The sequence below is a fragment of the Bubalus bubalis genome, chromosome 19 (genome assembly GCF_019923935.1).
Source record: "Bubalus bubalis isolate 160015118507 breed Murrah chromosome 19, NDDB_SH_1, whole genome shotgun sequence".
NCBI lineage: Eukaryota > Metazoa > Chordata > Mammalia > Artiodactyla > Bovidae > Bubalus > Bubalus bubalis.
Genome location: NC_059175.1, coordinates 12385213 through 12403287, shown reverse-complemented (window position 1 = coordinate 12403287; position 18075 = coordinate 12385213). Strand labels below are relative to the sequence as shown.

General features: G+C 41.1%; 1 protein-coding gene across 22 annotated transcripts in view; it reads left to right on the top strand.

Moving 5' to 3' along the window:
* The window catches only part of MAST4 (microtubule associated serine/threonine kinase family member 4), a 614032-nt gene that overhangs the window by 422209 nt on the left and 173748 nt on the right, over positions 1–18075 (top strand). The window contains exons 1-2 of one of the 22 annotated variants that reach the window (XM_044932678.2): positions 8061–13995; positions 14182–14293. The exons of 19 other annotated variants lie outside the window; for them this stretch is intronic. In XM_044932678.2, coding sequence (XP_044788613.1) covers positions 14202–14293 — 92 coding nt within the window. In that variant the 5' untranslated portion in view covers positions 8061–13995; positions 14182–14201. Of the gene's footprint in view, positions 1–8060; positions 14294–18075 lie in introns of those variants that run through there. 2 more of the 22 variants (XM_044932677.2, XM_044932681.2) reach the window with 2 other exon arrangements.

Sequence of the window (18075 nt, the reverse complement as noted above, 5' to 3'; positions counted from 1 at the left end):
CAGGGGTGGACTGTGCCCCACACCTACTCCTTGTGCCTTACTCTAAAAATTTCAATCCTCTCTAAAATGTAAACCCAGCTATATGGAAAAAAGGGAGCCTTGCTACACTGTTGATAGGACTGTAAATTGGTACAGCCACTGTGGAAAAACAGTATAGAGGTTCTTTAAAAAACTAATAGTAGACTTTCTTTATGGTCCAGCGTTGCCACTCCTGGGCATACATACAGAAAAAATGAAGACTCTAATTCGAAAAGATATCTGCACCCCAGTGTCCATAGAAGCACTATGTACAATAACCAAGACATGCAAGCAACTTAAATGTTCATCAGCAGATGAATGGATAAAGAATATGTAAGATACATATACATGTGTATACACACAAATATATGTTTATATACATACACATATGTATCAGTTCAATTCAGTTCAGTCACTCAGTCATGTCCAACTCTTTGCAACCCCATTAACCGCAGCACTCCAGGCCTCCCTGTCCATCACCAACTCCCAGAGTCCACCCATGTCCATCAAGTTGGTGATGCTATCCAGCCATCTCATCCTCTGTCATCCCCTTCTCCTCCTGCCCTCAATCTTTCCCAGCATCAGGGTCTTTTCAAATGAGTCAGCTCTTCGCATCAGGGGGCCAAAGTACTGGACTTTCAGCTTCAGCATCAGTCCTTCCAACAAATACCCAGGACTGATCTCCTTTAGGATGGACTGATTGGATCTCCTTGTAGTCCAAGGGATTCTCAAGAGTCTTCTCCAACACCACAGTTTAAAAGCATCAATTCTTCGGTGCTCAGCTTTCTTTATAGTCCAACTCTCATATCCATACATGACCACTGGAAAAACCATAGCCTTGACTAGACAGACCTTTGTTGGCAAAGTAATGTCTCTGCCTTTAATATGCTGTCTAGGTTGGTCATAACTTGCTTCCAAGGAGTAAGTGTCTTTAAATTTCATGGCTGCAATCACCATCTTCATTGATTTTGAAGCCCAGAAAAGTCAAGTCTGACACTGTTTCTACTGTTTCCCCATCTATCTGCCATGAAGTGATGGGACTGGATGCCATGATCTTAGTTTTCTGAATGTTGAGTTTTAAGCCAACTTTTTCACTCTCTCCTTTCACTTTCATCAAGAGGCTCTTTAGTTCTTCTTCACTTTCTGCCATAAGGGTGATGCCATCTGCATATCTGAGGTTATTGATATTTCTCCTGGCAATCTTGATTCCAGCTTGTGCTTCCAGCATTTCTCATGATGTACTCTGCATAGAAGTTAAATAAGCAGGGTGACAATATACAGCCTTGACGTACTCCTTTTCCTATTTGGAACCAGTCTGTTGTTCCATGTCCAGTTCTAACTGTTGCTTCCTGACCTGCATACAGGTTTCTCAAGACGTAGGTCAGGTGGTCTGGTATTCCCATCTCTTGAAGAATTTTCCACAGTTTATTGTGATCCACACAGTCAAAGGCTTTGGCATAGTCAATAAAGCAGAAATAGATGTTTTTCTGGAACTCTCTTGCTTTTTCCATGATCCAGCTGATGTTGGCAATTTGATCTCTGGTTCCTCTGGCTTTTCTAAAACCAGCTTGAACATCTGGAAGTTCACGGTTCACATATTGCTGAAGCCTGGCTTGGAGTATTTTAAGCATTACTTTACTAGCGTGTGAGATGGGTGCAGTTGTTGCATAGTTTGAGCATTCTTTGGCATTGCCTTTCTTTGGGATTGGAATGAAAACTGACCTTTTCCAGTGCTTTGGCCACTGCGGAGTTTTCCAAATTTGCTGGCATATTGAGTGCAGCACTTTCACAGCGTCATCTCTCAAGATTTAAAATAGCTCAACTGGAATTCCATATACATACAATAGAATATTAGTCATTAAAAACAATGAAATAATGCCATTTGTAGGAATAGGGATGGACCTAAAGATTATCATACTAAGTGAGGTAAATCAGAGAAAGACAAATATCATATGATATCACTTATATGTGAAATCTAAAAAAATGATACAAATGAAAAACAGGAATAGACCCACAGACATAGGAAAAAAACTTAAGGTTACCCCAGGGGAAAGGACAGGGGTAGAGATATATTAAGAATTTGGGATTAACAGATATATACTATGATATATAAACTAGGTAAACAGCAAGGACCTACTGTATAGCTCAGGGAACTATACTGAATATGTTATAATAACCTGTAATGGAAAATCACCTGAAAAGGAATATTTATATATACATATGTCTATATAACTGATTCACTTTGCTATACACCTAAAATGTTATAAATCACCTATACTTGTAAACCCAACAAAATGTAAAGCCAACTACATAGTCACATCTTCCACACTAAAACATCAACTGAAACACTTCTTCTTAGCTAAACTCTCCTAAGGGATTGGTTGACTGTGGAAGAAGAGGGACTGAGATGTAGGGGTGAGTATTTGCGGGAGAGGAAGAGAGGTGCAAGGATGGGAGACGGACGGAGGAGGCGATGGTCAGATGTTGCCCAGATGTGTCCGTTCACCCCTCCAGCCCCTCCTAATCAGGACGGCCGGTTTGGCTGCGGAGGTTGGCGTAGCTGAGCTGGAGCCCCGGGCTGTGCGGTGGCCGTCGGCGGGCTGCGCGTCGTGAGCGCTGCTGCTGTGCCGCTCTCAGTCCTTCTCTGATCACAGCGGTGGGTGGTTTATGCGGATCATGTCCCCAGGAAGACTGAGTTTCCAGCCTCAGGTGAAGGTCACCCTCCCAAGTTCCAGGTTTTAATCACGTTTTTCAAGCAAGACAAAGTAACTCTTTACTTCAGGCATATTTGTTGTGAAGTAAAAAGCTACTTTTTACTTGTTGGACAGACTTTAATTTTGGGGGCTCCAAAATCACTGCAGATGGTGACTGCAGCCATGAAATGAAAAGACGCTTACTCCTTGCAAGAAAAGTTATGAGCAACCTAGACAGCATATGAAAAAGCAGAGACATCACTTTGCCAATGAAGGTCCTTCTAGTCAAAGCTATGGCTTTTGCAGTAAGCATGTATAGATGTGAGAGTTGGACTATAAAGAAAGCTGAGTGCCGAAGAATTGATGCTTTTGAACTGTGGTGTTGGAGAAGACTCTTGAGGGTCCCTTGGACTGCAAGGAGATCCAACCAGTCCATCCTAAAGGAGATCAGTCCTGAATGTTCATTGGAAGGACTGATGCTGAAGCTGAAACTCCAATACTTTGGCCACCTCATGCGAAGAGCTGACTCATTGGAAAAGACCCTGATGCTGGGAAAGATTGAGGGCAGGAGGAGAAGGGGACAACAGAGGATGAGATGGTTGGATGGCATCACTGACTCGATGGGCATGAGTGTGAGTAACCTCCGGGAGCTGGTGATGGACAGGGAGGCCTGGTGTACTGCAGTCCATGGGGTTGCAGAGTCAGACATGACTGAGTGACTGAACTGAACTGAAAAAGCTACTAGTGTTTTTTGATTCATTTGTTAATGAGTTTTAAAAATCTGTCTAAGAATCAGAGATTTAAATTTCTATTGTTCTTTTCATTAATCATCATGAAGGCTGTCAATAATGGCAGTGAATTAAAAAAAACATCCAACCAGTTGACAAAAACCAAGATTGTTTCATAAGCATCCCTCTAGTGCTTGTGAGTAGAAGCCGATGAGCTTTTTATTAGGGAAAAAAAAATAATCAAGTTTAGTGTTTTTTTAAGCTAACTATAGAAAATAATATATATGCATTCACACATTCTTCTGAATACCTAATGTGTACTTTGAGTTATACACAGAGGAATAGAAACTGACCTTGTACTTGGAGAGCTTAAAGCCTAGTGGAGAGTTGGACCTACATACACAGACAATGGTGCACAGTGGAATGAATGATGTAAAAGAGGCATGTATGTGCATAAAATTCAGTAGCGATTCAGGAGGAAAAACACTTAGGCCGGCTGGAGAAAGTTAGGCAGGCTGTGCTGGAGAGGTGACCTTATAGTTCACACTTGAAAGATGAGCACAAGTTTTCCAGGCAGAGGAGGTGGAAACTCTAGAAACAGGGAACAGGATGTGCCCAGGCAATGAGGTATGGCAGAGCTACTGTGTCTGGGGAGCTTAAAGTAATTCAATCTTTCTGACAGGTACATATTTTAGTCTTATTGGAGCATAAACCACGAAGAGGCACACACCAAAGGACGAGGCAGAAGAGATGACAAGGGACTGCACCATGAAGGCTTCCGTTTAAAGAGGTTTTGATTTTCTTAGGAAGAACCTCTAAAACTTCAGTGTATGTGAGAATCCCCTGGGCACATTCCTAGGCTTCATGTTCTGAAATCCTGCATCAGTGGGTTTGAAGATGCCTCCATGAATGTGCATTTCTAACAAGCTCTCTAGGTAATTCAAGGATGGTAGGTAGCACAGGAACCAGACTTGAAGAAATGTTACTACATGAGTGGGGAGCCGTTGAACCTTGTTGCACAGGGAGTGAAATGATTGTGTGCGTCCACTGGAGTTGGGAGGCTTTGGAAGAGTAATTTGGAGGGGGAGCAGGGAGAGAAGGGTATTAATCCAGGCAGGAAGTAACGGAGGGCACGACCAGGGTGGGGCCAGTAGGGAGAAAACAGGAACATCCATTATTCTTCATCACTTTATATATAGTAAAACTTTCCCAATTTATTTTTCTCCCATTTTCCTTTTTTTAATTAGTTTTTTGGTTGGAGTATTATTGCTTTACAGGTTCCCAGCTGGCTCATTGAGTAAAGAATCTACCTGCAATGCAGGAGAAGCAGGAAACACAGGCCAATCCCTGAGTCAGGAAGATCCCCTGGAGATGGGCATGGCAACTTACTCTAGTATTCTTGCCTGGAGAATCCTATGGACAGAAGAGCCTGGCAGGCTACAGTCCATGGGGTAGCAAAGAGTCAGACACGACTGAAGTGACTGAGCACACACATATGCATATTTGCTTTACAATGCTGTGTTTCTGCTGTGCAAGAACATGAATGAATTATATGTATACATACTTTTTCCCCATTTTCTAATTTTCCAAACTAGTGTATTTTTCTGCCATTTTAAGTGGGGCTTGCTCTTTCCTCTTTAATTTTCTATTTCTGCCGTGTACATGTCATCTGGCCTTACTTTTCTTTAACCTTGATATATTAACATTCTTTAGAAGTCTGTGTTCTAAGAGTCGCTGGTAGAGATAATTCTTGTTTCATGTTGATAGATGTTCATCCATCTCTCATCTATCACTATAATGGATGACATGATGGGTTTTTGTTATAGCTCTTATTAACCAGAATAACTTATTTTTGAAAGTTTGTTGATCCCCATGAACATTAATATGGTTGTCTTCTATGACATGTATGACAATACATTGGTTCAAAGAATATTTCCATAGTTGGCATTAGAAACTTGGTCGTAGCCTTTCAGTCTTTAGACTCAGCTAAGTAAAGACAGTAAAATCTGAATTATCTAAGCCTCATTAAAAATAATGTTTTGTATGTGTTGGCGAGAGGTGATCCCAAATTATAGCTAATATAATTCTTCAAAATTATGAACATCATTTTTTATGACACACATATTTGGCTAATATTAAAACTGAGCTTGCTTTCAAGAGTATATGATTTTTCTGAGCCATGAAAGAAGAAAGCTTTTATCTGCAGCCCAGTGGAGTGAAGCAGGTCTGGAATTCAAAACTGTTCACATAAAATGCACAGCCTGACGAATCTGCAAGTAATAACATATATATTCAACCCAAAACAAAGCTCTGTATGGATTTATAACCCAGTCAGCTTTGCAAATACCCATTTGCCCAGTTGCCATAGACAGGTAAGAATTTATATATTGAAAAGAGATATTTTTCATTTTTATTTATTCTTCTTTTTTAAGAGCAATTTTGGTATTTATTTATAAGGCTTGTAGAGCTTTTACATAATGCATTAATTTTGTTCGTCAAAAATAGCAATCAAATTTATGAAATTTCAGAGTGAAAGTGTGTGTTTCTTAAATTTGTAAAACCTCAAAATATTTGTAAATTCTCAGTAACTTGAACTTTCAGTTCCTATTAAAAATGGCAATTAAAAAATAATATACACTTTTTACTAAAAAGTATAAAGAGGAATAAAATCAACCATAATCCCATACTCATAAGTGTCCACTAAAAATGCTTTATTTCCATCTCTTTTATTCATGTACATTCATACTTACTATGTTGTAAATAACTTAGCTCATAGAACTCTTGTTTTTTCCTTTTTTAAAAATAGACCTATTTCAAGAACATTTCCCATTTGTTACATATTTTTAAAAAGCATTGTTTAGCTTCCTATGGCCATTGTGACAAATTCCAACAAAGTGGCTTAGGACAACGTATATTTATTCTCTTAGAATTCTGTAGATCGTAAGTCTAAAATCACTTTCACTAGGCTGAAATCGAGGTGTTAGCAGGGCTGAGATCCCTCTAGAAACAAGGAGGTCAATTCGCTTCTGTGCCTTTTCCAGATACTGGAACTGAATTCCTTGTTTCCTTTGCTCCTTCCTCTGTCTTCAAAACTATCAACATAGCATCTAGCTTCAGTGTCATATTACATTCTTCTGTAATCAAATCTCCTGCCTCTCCTTTATAAGACATTTGTGATTACATTTAGGGCCCACCTGGATAATATAGGATAATCTCCTTGTTGCAATATCCTTAATTTAATCACATCTGCAAAATTTCTATTAAGGTAACATATTCATAGATTAAGGAATTAGAACTTTCTATCTTTGGAAGACATTACTCTTTCTACCACAGTGGTCTTTATTGGCTTATAGTATTTCATTTTATGACTGTTTCAATATTTATTAACAGTTGCCCTTGTCTTGTACCTTTGGGTTTTTTCCAATGTTGTACCATGATGAGGGATTCTAAGATTAATTTTCATATGCATAGATTTTTGTGTGTTCAATTTTATTTGTATAATTTCTAGATGTGGAATTAGTTCAAATATATGTGTGTATATCATTTATATGCCTATATGCACAATGTACATTTATATGTATCTGTGTATATGTGCACATATATAAATACACGTGCATATGTGTAGTGTATGTGTTTTCAACCTCCAGATTACTTTCCAGAAAGTTGGTAAAGCATATTTATCTCCTTGTGCTCTCACCAGCATTCACTATTATCTTTTTTAGTCTTTTCCCGTTAAACTGGTAAAAAGTATCTGATTGTTGTTTTAATTGCATTTCTATGATTTATAAGTTAAACAGGTAAAAAGTATCTGATTGATGTTTTAATTGTATTTCTATGATTTATGAAAAGTGAAGAGGTTACCACTTTTTATGCTTAACACCATATTTATTCTCTGATGAATTAGTATTTCTTTAAAATTCTGTATCTTCACTGACATACTCTCCTCTCATTTGTGGAATAAGTTGAGTCAACTTTAACAACGGAACAAAATTCTGATTGCTGCGGAAGTTCATGGTTTCTACCTCTGTCTGTATATGCTCCCTATATGGTACTTGAATGGGAAATTCTTATCTCTGATGTTAATGGGATAATTTTCCATAACTTTAGATGTCTGACCTGGAAAAATGTTCAAGAAAAGAAGACCTGATAAATTAACCTTAATCTTATATTACAGAAAGGTCTTAGTGTCAGCTACTAAAGGGCTAAATATAACCACAGTGACCCACTTAATTGACACTTCTTATAATTGCACTGTAATTCATGCTTAGGAGCTGGATGAGAAATGATGTACCTTAGACCAAGCTTCTGGATCAAGAAACACTGTGTCCTTGAAGTTAACTCCAGACTGACAGTCTAATGCAATGATTAGTATCTAAGGTTCACTGTTACTCAAAAAGCATTTTACATTTCATATAAACTAGTTACACACATATTTACATGTGTCCACATATATACAACCACATATATGTTAGTCACCTAGTCATGTCCAGCTCTTTGTGACCCCATGGAGTGTAGCCAGCCAGGCTTCTCTGTCTATTGAATTCTCTAGGCAAGAATACTGGAGTGGGTAGCCATTCCCTTCTCCAGAGGATCTTCTGGACCCAGGGATCAAACCCAGGTTTCCTGCACTGCAGGCAAATTTTTACCATCTGAGCCGCCAGGGAAACTCACCACTACATATGCATGGCCTCTTTTCTGAGATTTTGAAATCTGAGACAGTAGATCTTCTTAACAGGCACAGCATATATAGATAATATTATGGGCTCATGAAATTCAAAGAATAGTAGGCAAAAAAAGCTTTTTAAAACATAGATGAGGTCAATCTTCACAATATCAGGATTCTAGACCTAACGGTGCTATCAAGTATCTTTCTTACCCTGAGCAAATCCTTCTCCCCTTTCTCCCTTAACATTCATTCTAATGGTTGTATCCGGGATTAAAAGATAGCAATACAGCCTTGCCCCCATGGAGTTCTTACTCTAAGGGGAACTCATCTGCAAACGTGCAGATACTGATATGGTGGGGGAACATTTTTTCTGCACGAGCTCTCAGGAGCAGACCCCAGTAGAGGGATACCTAACCCATTAGGGGTAAGGAGGCTTACAGGAAGGTTGTCTGGAGTAAGTGGCCAGGAAGTTTGGTCATAAAGCGGTCAAGGAGTTAGCCTTCCTATTTGTCAGATGATGGCTTTGGTCTCTAAGCACTACTCTAAGTTCCATAATTGGATTGCTTAGCTCTGTTAGAGGCCAGTGATTTTGAGTGGAGAGACACACTCTTTTCTAGTTTTCTCCCACTAGTCTCCCTCCTACAGGATGAACCTCTCCAGCTCTGTAAAGATAACACATTTTCTAGCAGCCTAACTCCTCTCCCAGTGGGACTTTAAACTATGGGGCTTCTCCCAGAAACTTCCCTGGCTTGAGAGTTGATGATAGGGTACACAGAGTGCAAGAGTGACATGCTTACAATCAGTGATTTTGGTCCTGCATGTTCTAATCTCCTTATCTTTCATACAAATCAAGGAGTCACTAATTTGGGAGAAAAGTACATTTCCCATGTCTATTTGTTCTCTCCTCTTTGATTTTGTGAAGTTATTGGTTATTTGCCAGATTTTCTGAGCCTTTAATTCTTCTGGAATCCAGAGAATACCTGAGGAAAATATCACATTCTATTCCCAGTCTGCCTGTCTTTCTGTCTTTCCCCTCCTGGACCTTATCCTTTGACCTGCCTTTGGGGATTATATAGTTCTCTACTTAACCCATCAGAAAAGAGAAATCAGTTTTATTTGGTTTATCTATTGTTTTATCTATTCCTTTTAGAAATCTGAATCTCTCTTACCTTGTGATATTGTTTAAACATGTTTTTTAATATTCCGGGCACTATATAACCCCTATTATTATTCATCTTGTGGCTTTGCAGCATTCAGATCTATCCTTACAAGTTAATTTTCATTGATCCTTTTATCTTCCTTCATATTTTAGCAATGGAAGCAAAAACCTTTGCTTAGTAGCTCTAGAAGAGCTTTCTTACAACTTGTTCCTATTGATTCAACTTTCTTCACATTTCTGGCCCAGTTTTTAATTTTTTTTCTTAAGAGGTACAGTGATTATAAGGATGGCTCATTCAGGATGGCCAATTTGCTCTTCATACTCCTAGACTCAAACTCTTCAAGACAGCATTTAGAAGATGACCAAAGTACACCTGTAGATATGGACAGTCTTGGGGATGCAGTCACTCTGGGTACTCTGATGCTAACATTGGATAGAGATCAAAGTTAATGGGTAGCAGAATTCCCAGACCAGGCCAAGATCAGAATACATTTGGAAACTCATTAGGAGCTCCACTTGCCTTGGTGTCTTTTCACTGGACATGGCCTTGTGGCAAGGGTGACAGGGTGGGGAGCTAACAGCTTCCTAGCCTCACACCTACACTAGAAAACTCAATCTCCTGTAGGGTCTAAGTTCAAGGCGAAGTCCTAGGGATAGTATCCTTAATGCTGTTCTATGTAAAGTGGTGGAAACCCAACTGAATGAACATGGGTCAGAGGGTGGGATTTAGACAGAAGAATTAAGTCTGCGAAAAGGATCTGGACTTTTTTATATTAGGAGAAGGTGAATAGTGAAGAATTTGACCCTTCTTTAAATACTTACTTCATTTTAAACTAGCATTTCAGGAGTGTGACAAGCTTATTTTTCAATTTCATTCACCTTTCTCATAAAAACAATGACTGATAATATCAACCTGATTAAATGAATGAGTATTCTGAATCACAAAGCTTGTCCACTGCTGTATAGGCTTAGTTATTGTGCAATAAGTAGAAAATCTTACTGAATATAAGGGACCATAGACCAGCTGTAGTCTTAAGACTTTCCAATAATCTCAGTTTCTTCTTAGTTCTGTAGCCAGAGTTTGACTGCCTTTGCAACTAAAGTATACTTTAGTTTCTACACATGTAATTATTTTGTCTGAATAAAAATGTCAGTAGTTCTGACAATTTTAACTCTTGTATTTGCTGACTGCATTACCTTCTGAATCATAGGTTCCCAAATCAAGTCAAACAGGTTCGGAGACAAGCTACACTTGACTGTCACACCTACTCCCACTCTTAAAGGAGTGTGGGAATACATTAGCCACTTTCACTGTATTAACTAGTTCATTTCTGGCTCTTCACACACTTTACCAATTTTTACTTTTCATCTTGGATACAACCCCAATTCTCGAAGACTTTGAAGTGCAAAAAACATTAAAGTATACTTTCAACATTTAAAGTAAACATTAAAAATATTCAGGTCTTTACCTATTCCTTTGAGAATCTGCACGGTGGAGTCCCTGGAATGTACAAGGTGGAGAGAGTTATGACATCTGCTGCCCACAGATCAGAATGTGTGTCCGTCAGTCAAGGGAAGAAATTCATGTTTTATATCACTGATTTATCCAACTCATTGCTGTCATCTTTGTGGTGTTGCCCACATGCACAGACTTTTCTGGAAGGACCATGGCAGATATGAGAGCTGGTGGCACAGAGTTGCCCCAGCATTGAGCCATTCTGAATTTGACTCTCACCCACTGCCTCTCCTTCAGTTTGCCTCTCCTCTACACCCACACAGCAAGTCCTTGTTGTTTCAGCCTTTTTCATCTTTGCACTTGAAGATACTTCCAAACGGTAATGATCTCAGTATCCAAGGACAGCTGTTGCTAGTTTCTTAAGTCTTTTCCACATGCATCAGGGTCCTTCAACCCCATAATTTATATAGCACAGTTTCAAGTCCCCTTTCACCAGCCTCATTGTTCTTCCCTGGGCAGTCTCTGATGTGTAATTATCTGGATACCTAAAAAGGGAGCACAAAACATTTTGGGGGCTTATCTCTGGGGATGGGGTGGGAGGTAGGATTCAAAGAGAGTTTACCCTGGATTTGATTGTGACATTTCTTAGAGCCATGTTAAGACCCGAAGAATGTTACCCTAACTACTGTTTCCAGTTACAGAATATAGATAAAAATGAGTCAATAAGAGAAAGTCTTTAGAATGTAAAAATATCCTCATGGGCTTCTTTAAAATTCAAGATTCTTTGAGTAAATCAATAGACCTGCTAAAACTGATAAATTTCAGGGCATCTTAAGAGAAAGAATAGATACCTGAACATCTGAAGTATCCCCATTCAAAAAGCATGTCTTGAATGCTTATATAAATCAGGAACTGTCAGACTGTAGAAATACAGAGATCAATAAAACATGACGTTAGCCTTGAGGAAGCTCACAGACTAATAGGAAAAACAGCCGTAAATAGTCAATTGTAATACAGTGTGACCGGCACCCCCGTAGAAGCACGTTCAGAGCACCATGAAAGCAGAGAGTGTGCTGTGGTATGCCCTCTGCTCCAGGCTTGCATCTCTCCAGCATGGTATTCTTTTGGCTTCTGCAAATTGCCAATATTTATGTGCACTGTGTTCTAGACACTGCATGAAGGGCTTTATGTATGTCATCTCATTTATGTGTGTGAACCTCTTAGAGCTTGGTCCTGTCATGGACCCCATACAAACAGGGAAAGTGGGCAGACATTAACTGACTTGCTTAGGGTCATAGTTAAGTGTTGGATCCAGAATTCAAACCCAGAAATTTTGCTCTTAACCAATATTCTATACTACTTTATTAGAGAAAGCTTTTATCTAGAGTGGTGGTTCTCAACCAGGAGCCATTTTGTCATCCAAGGAACTTATGGCAATGTCTGCAGGTATCATTGAGCATCACAGCTGCTATGTAGTGGGCAGCAATCAAGGAGGCTGCTAAATGCCCTCCTGTGTACAGGACAGCCCCCCAGACAAAAAAATTAGCCTAAAATGTCAGTAGTGCTGAGGCTGGGAAACTGCTCTGGAGTATGGTACCATCTCTGTGTATGCCTTTAAAACATACTTTTTTGAATATTTAAAACCATTTTTAAAAGAAGATATGACTTAGTATGGGGCAAAATATATTGGACCAAGTTCCTAAGTATCTGATGAAGTGTATTTTGCCACATAAAATTGAGAAAATATTGTCGTCTTTGTCTCCTCTTATAGATTTCAAGGATCTGAGGAGGCCCTAAGAGTTTGAGGAGATAATGCATAAGAAAGCCCTGGAGGAGAATTATCAGAAATTCTTAAGAGTTCTTGGGGCGATAATATATCTGTGGATAACCAGAATTAGATAAAGAATACATCCTAAACCAGACTCTTGTTTTGTTCACCCGGCTCCCTTGTCAGCTGACCACCCCCATGGCCTTTTTCTTCACCTTTCTAAGAGTTGGACATGAATTAGCGACTGAACAACAACATTTCTGTAAGCAAGTTTGTTGCAATATTTACTGGATGAAGTAAACCATCTTTTTAAGTGTTATTTTTGCTTAGACATCTAAAAAAAATTGGTATCTCTTGCCATATTACACCAGATTTGAGGCAGATAATTTAAATTCTAATGTTTTCTTTATATAAGAAAATCGTAACCATTGCTGGGTTTGGGGAGTAATTTGAATACTGTGGCTTTCTTGGAAATGAATAACAACACTGACCCAACCTCCCCTTCATTCCTTCCTTTCCAACTCTTAACATTCCTGGCAGGAAAATGATTCTAGCATTGGTTTACTGAATGCCAGGCAGTGTCTTCACAGGTAGTGGCTGACCAGTCCCGAGAGTGCGTGAAGCCACACATATGTGCATTGCGGCAATTCATCAAATGGACGTAAACTCGTAAATTCAGTTTACTGAGGTTTTAGGTGAGTGTGGCATCCCCTTGGCGTGCTTTTTCTACGCAACCAACAGCGTCTCTTGGCAAAGAGTCATTACTGACTTCTTCCTCGGAGCGCTTTCCTGATGATCCAGTCTGCGGTGAATCACGGACCAGCCTCCAGGTGTGCGCAGCATACTCCACCCGGTTCCGGATTGCGCTGGGTTTATTTATGTAGAGGGGAGGACCCGTGACGGGTGAGGGGCTGGGGACGCGGGGGCAGCAGGAGATGCTGGGGGGGCTCACGCTCCGGTCTCGCCTGCCGCCTTTCCCATGAGGCCCCGCTCCTCAGGGGAGTGTCTGCGCTGGGACCGGTCCCCGCCGCCCGGCCCCTTCCCGCGGAGGCTGCACAAAGGTGTCCGGCTGCAGTCCGCCAACAGGCCAGCTTTCTCAAAGTGCTTTTAAGTTTCCCTTTTTTTTTTTTTTTTTTTTTTTTTGAGGAGGGGTGAAGAAGAGGAGCTTTTCCCATTTACATTCCTTTCCTTGTATGTAGATACCGAGAGGAAACTCAGCACTGGGCATGTTCGGATGTTGAATGGTTTTGCTGATAAGCAACCAGCCCTCCCGGAACCAAAGACTTAAAATAGTCGTCACCCCTCCCCATCCCCACCCCCCCGGAGGAGCTGCAAATGGTATCTGCCAAACAGATGACAAAGTACCTTGGACTGAATCACACACAGACAGCATTTTGAGCCGAACGCACGGCCAAACTCGTGTAATTACTGTTTATAGCTGGCCGAGGCTGACCAGGAGAGGGCAAACCCAAGAGGAAATAAGTTTTTGAACCTTGGAGAAATGGCTGTGTGTTAATTAAAGGCTAGGACGGGTACTTCTCACTCACGCACCAAGTTGTTCTTGAGATCACACGGTTCGCAGCACGTTTTCTCTGGAGGGAGTGAGTAGATAATTGGGATCTTTTTGTCTTTTTTTCCCCCCCTTTTCTTTTTCTCTACTCTCCGTTTTGGTCTTATGGCCTCGAACCCGCAGTGAATTGAAGCGAGAAAGAAATGGATATGTCTGACCCCAATTTTTGGACTGTGCTCTCAAACTTTACTTTGCCTCATTTGAGGAGTGGGAACAGGCTTCGGCGAACACAAAGGTAAAAACGCGGGGGTTCCTTTTTGCCTTGCAGAGGGAATGAATGCTTTGGCTTCAGAGGCTGCCCGATGGCCTGGGCCCCCCTTAGCAACGGGGATGTTGTTGATTGGGTAACAGTTTGAGAAGTTTATGCTCTGCCAGGGGCGCCCTGGCTCAGGTGTTCCCTCCTCCTTGCGGATTTCCTGGCTCATCCTGATAAATGTGGTTTTTCGGAATTCTCTTTCTGAAATGTGAAGAATCGGGACCTGGAGTTGTGAGTGGTGGGGAGAGCAAGGAAGCTGGAAGAGATACTTGCTCACTCTCTTTGATCTGATCGCTTGTCCCTTTCATTCACTCCATTGTGGGAGCTTCTGCTTCTCTGTGTAGAGCCTTTCAGATGCTCCCTCCGCTCTATTAAATATTTAACCTTTATACAATGGACATGTCTAATGCAAAGATAGCTCAAGTTTTCCTGTTTCAAGTTGTCTGCTTAAAGAGATAAGTCTGCATAACTTTGCATTTTATTTTTTAAATTGATTTGCTGACATGTATTTCTAGTACAAGACTGGCCTTTTCATTTTGTAACGTATATCTATTAGAGTAGGTGAAAAGAAAAAAGATTTTTAAAATCAAGGTGAAGCTCAAGCCACAAGTGAAAGGCAGTTGAAAGTTAGTTGCTGACAGTTGGGTGAAAGAAAATGATTTTAAAGAAGGCGTGCCTCCTGTCTCTGCATTTGTGTCCAGCACAGGCAGGTGGCATGATTGTGGTTTTAGAGGGGCACACCCTCTGAGTTGTGTAAGTACAGATTCTTTGTTTTTCTTCAGAACTTGCCTTGAACATACACGTGAATACACACGAGGCCACGGTGCAGTCAAATAAACAGGATGCTTGGCTATCAGATTGGAGATTCATAATCTCTGTGCTCCAGTGTTTAAAGAACACAGGAAAATGGTTCATTCTCTTTGGTTGTACTAGTAACTTTTTGAAGTGTTAGTGCAGATAGGTGATACTTTGGAAAACTTAGCAGTTTTTCCTTTTGACCTCTTTCATGGTATTTCTTAAATTTCAAAAGTGTGCTGGAATACACTGACATATGCTGTTTATATATACGTGCATATATACATATAGAAAAATACGTGTGTGTGTGTGTATGTGTGTATGAGAGAAAGGGATTGCATCAGTTTGTAAGTCATACCTTTTCATATCACTTGAACCATGGTGGTACCACTGAACCATGTGATGATCTAAAGCTGTACCTTTTGAATAGAATGGCTGTGCTTTTCTCATCCTGCTACAGTGTTCAGAGAGAAAGAGACTCTTTTGGTATTGGTCATTTTTGTACAGGCTGTTGTCATCCACACACCAGACCCCCCCACACAATGGATCAGTTGAAGAGATACCTACTGTACCGGAACCAGGCCTCTACTCATGGCAGTAAATCCTGTGACTTGTGTGTCAGGAGTCTTAACCGTGTCTAAGGGATGTAGCCTGAGCTGTGATGCAGCTGCTTCTCTCACCTGGAGCCACTTCTGGGCGCGAGAAGTTTGCTCTGGCATCATGCCTGTGTGTCTGAAACTGAGGAGCAACTGGAGTGTTTCCTTCCCATACCTACCTGTTTGATGGTATTATTGAGGCAAACACATAAAGGACTCTCAGGCTGGTCTGACCACGGCCTTAGGGCAGTACCTACTCAGCCCGGAACACTCCATTTGAGACATCTCGCCCTGGCAGAGAGCCTCAGTTCTAAAGAAACTTGGGTTCTTCCCAGCCAGATGAGAGTGTGGGAGGGCTGTGTCCATTCCCCAAGTCATGGGCCCGCACCTTCAGTTTCGTGATACAGAGAGAGAGGTGGAGTTTCTTCCCTCCCTTCTCAGAATAGAGGTTGTCACAGCCTGTTTGTTAACTGGGGATTTCCAGGATTCACAGAGTTTGGAAATGTGTATCCTGAAGATCATCTCTAGATACATCTACTTACAGGTTTCCCGGGGCCCCAGCTGCTTTCTGTTTATTATGTAGGTTCGGGAAGATGAAGGGCAGGCGTCCCTCTCTCCGGGTCAGTGTATGTGGCTGTTGCCTTCTCTTATTATACGGTGATCAATGCTAGCTCTGTGTCCTTTTTCCTTGTGTAAGGACACGAAACCTATGCTTGTAGGACGACTCTTCCCCTTCTGTGACCACCCTTAACGGCTTTCAGTCCTTCTCCCTATGTGCCACATTAGTCCTGTTTCTTACCGCATGATCAGCTCCCCTAAGTCTGCCTTTGAAGAGGACCTCTCCATTCCCAGGTTGCCTGCCCCTTTCGCCAGCCTCGCCGAGGGTGTGCCCAGTGTCCGGGTGAGGATGGCTTGTCCTCATCCTCAGCTGGACGTGCCTGAGCCCTTGAAACAGCTCTCCTGCCCAAGCCCGGCTGCTTCTCTGTACCTTTGCTTGCATATTTTATTTAAGCTGTTTCTTCTGATTACGTTGTAATCCAAAGGAACTTCATGATAACCTTTTCTTCAGTATTAGCCTCTTACATCTATCAAAGAATAAAATCCAGCTTGGAACCTGTGAATGAGTATCTTGGAGTGCCTCGGGATAGAATGTTTGGTACCACTTAGACAAAAGAAAGAGAAGCTGAATGGTTTCCAGCTCTTCTCCTCAGTTTACATTGTGGTAGAAATTGTCATCATGGAGGCCATTGGGTTTTTGCCGGATTGCATCTGCTTTGCCATTCACTGTGGCTCTACGTTGTTGGTTTGAGCTCTCATGGGAATGCTTTTAAGGTTTCTCTTCCAGCTCAAAGCTCTGCCTGGCTCATAACTCCTGAATTCTTGGGGAAAGGCAGTTATAGACTGACCCTCAGGCCTGAACTCTTGAACGGGTCCTGATGCCCTGAAAGCCTGACTTCCCTGTGCTACGTCCCAATGGTGATATTTTGTTCTCTTCATTCCTTTTTGCCTGGCATGTGGCAGACACTGAGTTGTCTGGATGCAAGCTGATTTTGTTTGCTGTTTTGCTGTAAACCCCACATTTCCATTGGTAATGGTGCCTTTTTTACGAGTGGCTTTGCCTACCTATCCACCTCCTTCATTTCCTCAAGGTAGTCTTAATACAGCCATTCACCTGCTGCTTTGAGGGTCAGAAATCTAGGCCTGGATAAACAGGGTATTTCAACCCAAATGTGTTGTTTTAAACTGAAGTAAGAATTGCGCTTTTTAGAGGCTGTGAATTTCATAGATCTTTGGATTCTCCATTCACTGGAGGCTCCCCTGACAACTTAGAATGGGAATTAGTTTGCCTGCTTTGTATTACTATTTGTTTGTAACATCTTTTCCTTTCTCGTTGAATTAAAACTTTTGAGGGAGGCGGGATCAAACATCTCTTTGACTTCTATCTTCTCTATGTCACACTGTAAAAAAACACACAACATCTATTTATAAATGTCGCTGCTTGGTTTTATAGTGCACCCTTAGTTTTGTTGAAGTCTAGTGACTCTGGACGATGCTTGAATTTTAACCTTAATGGTAAGAAATCTGTCATGTTTTCTTTGGGCTTAAATGATAATCTCCAACCCCCGGGGACACGTCAGTCAGTACAATCCTCCCCAGGCCATTGGGTAGTTTGTGACTCAGTTCATCATTTTGACCGAGGCTCCAAATGTATTTTTCTGAGAACGCTTGGGGTAAAAGGTTATTTCGGTTTTGCTTTATTTTTGCTGAATTCACATTGCTTAGCAGTCGCCGTGAACAGCAGGAACGTTCAGGGATCTTAAACTCACTGCTGCAGTTGTCAGAATGCACTGGACTTTTATGCCCTCTGTG